This window comes from Poecilia mexicana, unplaced genomic scaffold (assembly GCF_051168715.1).
Source record: "Poecilia mexicana isolate PSO_F unplaced genomic scaffold, ASM5116871v1 scaffold_21, whole genome shotgun sequence".
NCBI classification, from domain to species: Eukaryota; Metazoa; Chordata; class Actinopteri; order Cyprinodontiformes; family Poeciliidae; genus Poecilia; species Poecilia mexicana.
This window is the reverse complement of record NW_028263390.1, coordinates 12,755,804-12,761,803: the sequence shown is the minus strand read 5'-3', so window position 1 is coordinate 12,761,803 and position 6,000 is coordinate 12,755,804. Positions and strand designations below refer to the sequence as shown.

Genomic DNA, 6,000 nt, shown 5'->3' with positions numbered 1-6,000 from the left:
AAACATGGTAAAAATGTTTGTGGATAGAAGGTGAAAGAAATTATAGTGAAAAATGCAGCATAGTTACTATTTTATACAGCCTGTCTACAGAGCCTCATGTTTTTTGCATGGCTGTACTAGCTGGCTGTGCTGCACATAAACTTCTCCTTAAAAAGTAATATTTTTTTTCTGTTGCCCTGAGAAAGTTGGAGAAAAACAATGGAAATATTGTTAAAGAGGTGTAAAGTCCTTGGCTAAGAGAAAACAGGAGTTACTTGAAGCATTAGCTCTCTGTCAAGATCTATTGAAGGAATGAAGGAATAAAAATAGTAAGAGAGACTAAATCAAACAAGTACAATGAAATGAAAACTGTGAAACAATCAGTCATCTTCTTACTGGTGAAGTTTAAATATTAAAATTTCAAACAATTGCCCTGCAGTGGCAATAATCCAACACATTATTTAATTAGCTTCTGGTACAAAGTCAAATGTATTAAGTAACAGAGAAAAAAACAACACATAATTTGTTAGCTAAGCTCTTTTAACAGAAGCATGTACAATTTTTTAGCTCTTTTAGTGTGGAACACCTCAGATAACGATCATCTCCATCCTTCCAGTGGCCGCACCTGACCTCCTTGACCCAAAGGCTGCCGTCCACAATTCCAAGCCTCGCCTGTCGTTCTCCGCAAAACCAGTGGTGCTGAATACTCCCGATGATGAGTGCGACACCCGGACCACAGTCATGAGGTGGAAAACTGTGTCGGCCATTTTCTTCCTGGTGGTGCTGTACCTCATCATCGGGGCGACGGTGTTCCAGGCTCTGGAGCAGCCTTACGAAAGCCAGCTGAAATCGGCCATTCTGGAGGAGAAACTGAAGTTCTTGGCCAAGCACAGCTGCCTAAATTCAACGGAGCTGGAGGATCTTGTCAAGGCAGGTGTAATATCTTCTTTTCTGCTGAGAAAATGAGCTTTACAAGTTTATTTCCGTGTTTTGTGTTTTCCATAGCAAACTGTTGCAAAAAAGGTGAATGATTTATTGAAACGCTGCCTATACAAAGTAATATCAGAGCACTTGCAGTATATATTTTGTTTTGCCACAAAAACAACAATTACCACAGCTGGAGGTCGGTCGTGGAATGAATCGCCTTGTATGCTAAAATAAACCTCAAAGAAGGTTGTTTGGTCGTTTCTCACTTGAATGCGGTTTGTTTCCTGCTTACAAAATTTTGCTTATTTTAGATACTTTGTGGAGTAACATTTTATTAAACTTCCTGCAGTTTGTTGTGGTAATTTTACCACAACAAAGTACACAAAATGCATGCAGATACAATCAGAACGTCTTAGTGCAAGTAAACTAGCAGCCATCTACATCATGCAACTATAATGGAACAAAAAAATTTATTTCTATCATCATCAGAGTCGTCGCATTCTATAGAATATGCATTTTTCTTCACGTGCCTCAACTCACCAGTCTGAATGCTGGATCAATAGTCAAAGTAAAAAAATAAATAAATAGAAACCTTCTGGATTAAAAATATGAAGTTTGAAGTGCAGTCCTGTTGGCAGGCGCCCACCTTGGTTAGGGAAAACACTGCACAGGTTCCTTGATAGCGAAATGTCACATGAGCTAACTTACATAGTGAGCATTTTGACAGCTATGCCCTGTCAAGATGCATAGACGTACAATGGCAAGGTGACAAAACAATTTCTCAGCTACGTTTGTATATGTTTGTTCTCCAGAGTTTTAAAATCAGTTACAAAACTGATTTTTTGACTTTTTGAATTTTTTTAGAGTTTAGTCCGAGATGTTTTGCTTCACCTAGCAGCTATCTGGGTGAACTATCATAACTATAACTATCATAAGAACTGCAGCATTTGGACGTAGGAACTGAACTGCTTTCATTTTCTGCCTCAAATTAGTTTTACAGACACTGAGTTGCAACATATAATTTGTAGATTAAAATGCAGTTTCTGTTTAAATCAACTGAACAGGTGTACCTAACAAAGTCGCCAGTGAGTTTAGACCACAAGGTGGCAGAAATCAAGAATCGAGTGCAAGTTCCTTGACCCACTGTGATTACATTTAGTGTTTTTAATCCATGAAAAATATCTTTTAACAATCAAAGCTTGGAAATGTACTGTTTTCTGCCTTCAGTCTGCTTGATACAAGATGTCACTGTAACCCACTCTCTTACTTTAAAGAGATGTTCAAGCATGAAATGCTGTATATTTTCTTCAGTGATTCTTTCAGTTTGAATGCATCATCTCAAATACCAAGTTTACTTACCTTGTATCTAAAGAAAATGCAAATATGAGCCAATTTGAAGCCCCAACTGTAATAATATAGCATTAACACTATATGCTGTAAAGATCAGGTGCAAAAACTGACTTTGAATAAAATTATAATTTTATTCAAACCTTTGTCATAATGAAGATTTTTTTTTCCCTTACCAGTAATCCTGTGATGATTCTTAAACACACTCAACCAAGATTGCTTGAGAATAATGCAACTGAACTCTGTTGACACTGTATTACTCAATACACAAATATTTACTACGCTGAGGAAATCTCGTTAGAGGGCTTGATAAAAAGTCATAATTTTATAGGTTATTTTTTCTCGAAAGATTCAATTTTGTCCTTGAAAGTGTGTTTTACATTTTTCAAGATTTCTACATAATTTAGACTGAAAACAATAGATACAAAGATATCCTAGTTAAAAAAATAAGAGAAAATTCACAATAACTGGTAGTTTTGTTGTTGTCGTAGAAACAAAGAGTGTTTTCTTAGGCTCCACTAAGTGGCAGTTTCAGTTTCTATTGATGTTAAAACACCTTTTTTAAACTGATATGGTGACAATCAGGAGTGTTTAGAAGCAGGAAGTTAAATATTGTTTAAAAGGATGAGGATAGGTATCAGAGCAGGAGTAAATGAGATTTCTAAGTTCGTGCAAAGATTTCACAAGACTGGAAAAGGTTAGACTTTCTCTTCTAAAGAGTTTGGATTCCATTAACATACAGAGTAAAGGTTAATGTTTATGAATCCACCACCAGGAGAACATTGAACAACAGCAACGTGCTGCAGGGACACAAATACTGCATTATACAAAGAACATTGCTGCATCTGCAGATGATCTTGGTAAACAGTCAACATAAGACACAGGATTAGTTTTCCATTCTTGGAGAGACAAACTAAAATGCACTGAAAACTACAATATTCAGTATAAAACAGAAAAAAAAAACAGTATTAGACGCATCCAATACATATACATTGTAGCTCACACTCATGTTTTGGTTTGTCATGAAATAAACTCTCCTAAAACAAGTTGAATGTTAGTAATTGGCATCATGTATCTATTTGCACGTTTAGGCAATCTGGTCTCATCCGCTTCATATCTGTTTGTCTCTTCGCTGTTGTCTGTGCTTTTTTTTTCTTAAAATGTCTGGATTCCCAAGAAAAGCTGCTCCATATTTTTTCCATCTGTTTTCATATGAAAAACAAAAAAATCTCATGTTGAGACTGAAAAGCAGCTCATTAACATCGTTTAATTGCAGTCACCTTAAAAAGATCTGCAACATTTATGCTGAGCTTCATGAAAGTCTATAAGGAGCTATGTTTGGATGCTGCAAAATCTTTCACTGACATGAATTTTGGTCATTGTCTATGCTGAGATTCTGACAATGCCAAACAATTATCTATGAATTTGACCTAAATTCAGACTGGAGCAGGCAGGTGAGATGCAAAATAAAACTTCTAGCATAGAAAAACTTTCAGTATTTCAGAACTGAAAGCAAAACAAAAGGAGACACAATCGGTGCTTTTGTCACAGAGTGCTATGCTTTGCTGAATCATTCTATTCATTTTAATCTGGGAAACAGTGAACGCTTATATCTTGGCAAGAGGAGTGAAAAATAATCGTGCACAAAAAATTAAATGCGCTTTTATGTAGTTGTTGTGAGCCGATTGTACTGAGGATGTCAAACCTGGAGTAGTTTCCTGAAACCACTTAAAAAGATCGTGTTAAAGTCTCTTTGATTGGTTCTCAGGCTTTTGCTTCCATTTTCTGTTTTTTTTTTTCTCTTTGCTGACCTTGTTAATTATCAATCAATGATTACAATTCAAGGACAGGACTTATCCTAGACTGTGTTCTAATTCTACTTTGCATTTGAACTACAGCTTGAATTCTCCATGTGCAATTTGGAGGTGTGCACACCTCCAAATGTGTGAAGGCGTCCTAACAATAACAACAATCTGACGGGGAATAATGAAAACCACCAAAGATGACCACTGATCAGCTGCACTGAGAGGGATTCAAGCACAAGAAGCAACAGGATAAACAATCAGAATGCTACAAGCACACAGAAACAAGAGAATCAAACCACTTGCTGAATAAAATAGCAGACAAACACAAATCAAACTCAAAGCCTCTCATGGCTCAGAACCAAGGGAAAATTAAAAATGGCAGAATGTTTCTATATATAAAGTGTAGTTATTTTCTACTTTTCAGCTCTGATCTCCAGATCTGGAATTATTTTCTGTTATTTTGAATTCTTAGACAGCCGCTCAAGCACCACTGGACTTTGGCCTTCAATTACCACAAACCTTTCACTTTTGAAGTTTAAAGCAAAGCGAAATACGTACATTTGATCAAAAACATATCTATCCTTTGAGATCAGGTATTTGGACATTTTGTTCATGAGCTGAATTCTGTTCTTAATAGTCTCCCTGTTTTAGACAGCTGTTCCCCCATGGAAAAAATAAAAACTCGTTTTCAAATTTGGTCTAATCTAGCCTTTATTATTTTCCAAATTGATTTCAGGTTACCAGGTCTAATTGTGTTGTTTTAAATTTGGATTTTTGATTGCTTATTAAATGCCATATGAAAACATTGTCATGTAATACAGCTAACATATTCTAGGACAAACCACCTCTGTTAATTACTGTTCAAACTCAGTACTTTTTTTTCCTGTTGGAAGCATGTTTTCTTTTGGTACTGCCAGACTAATTGTAAGACAGCTTTCCACTTTCAACCAGAGATCACTCTGTCCTTTTGTTGTTTCGCAAGAATGTTACAGCATTCGTCAGCTCTGCCTGTCATCTATTAGTGAGCAGGTCAGTGACTGAGTTAAGCAACCTTTCAAGCAACTACTTTTCCTCTGATGATTTATTGATGCACGGTTTCAACCCAGGTGCCATTTATTCACTCTTTACTTTGCACAGACGCACAACTTTTTTCAAAAGCTAGTCAGCAGAGGATGAAGGAGAAGTGTGCTCTCAAAGGGAGTAATTAAAAAGGTAAGCTACATAAAAAAAAAAGGCTTTGACGATTCAGATTCTCTCAACTGTTTGGTTTAACTCGCCAACAGCCTGCGTGATGTCCACATAATTTCGCCTTATTATGGGGCAGCTTTGCGTGCAAAAGATAGAGCAGGGAAGACATGATAAGCTCACGTGGGGGAAAAGCAAAAGGCCTTGCCTCGCTGAAGGATTTCTTTGGAGGAACAATGGATGGGAGGTTTTATCTTTTAACCTCATTTACATTTGTTTTTAGGCTTTGAACAGCTGAAAACATTCTAGCACAAAATTTCCATTCTCTTAATCAGAAGAATGATACATGGACATAACAAAATAAGCATAGATGCTTGGTTCTTTTGCGTTCTTAGACTAAAACGGCTCGTATCATGATGGCTCTCTGTTTCTTTCTGGTCTGTTCAGATTTATCAAACTTAGAGTTTAAAAATTAAAGTGATGCCTGAGGCCATGGTTCCTAAACTTACTAATGTTCCCCAAAGGTTTCAGTTCCTACCTCAAGTGGAGGAATATCTCTAGTATGATAGTGTTTTATTCTGGAGCTCTGGGGGAAGCTTGGAGTAGAGCAATAGCTTCTCTACATTGGGGGAGTCAATGAAAGCTGTTCTGTGCAAAGCTACAACTCACTATTGGGAGCAAAAATATGCATAAAACACATAAAGTATCTCTAGGCAGAGGAGTATATTGGTTTTTCACTTGAACAAGTTACCTTGGT

General features: G+C 36.7%; 1 protein-coding gene across 1 annotated transcript in view; it reads left to right on the top strand.

The window, feature by feature from the left end:
* Positions 1-577: 577 nt before the first annotated feature.
* The window catches only part of kcnk2b (potassium channel, subfamily K, member 2b), a 29,586-nt gene continuing 24,163 nt past the window's right edge, over positions 578-6,000 (top strand). The window contains exon 1 of the mRNA XM_015004491.2: positions 578-909. Within this exon, the coding sequence (XP_014859977.2) occupies positions 721-909 (189 nt within the window). The 5' untranslated portion in view covers positions 578-720. The remainder of the gene's footprint in view (positions 910-6,000) is intronic.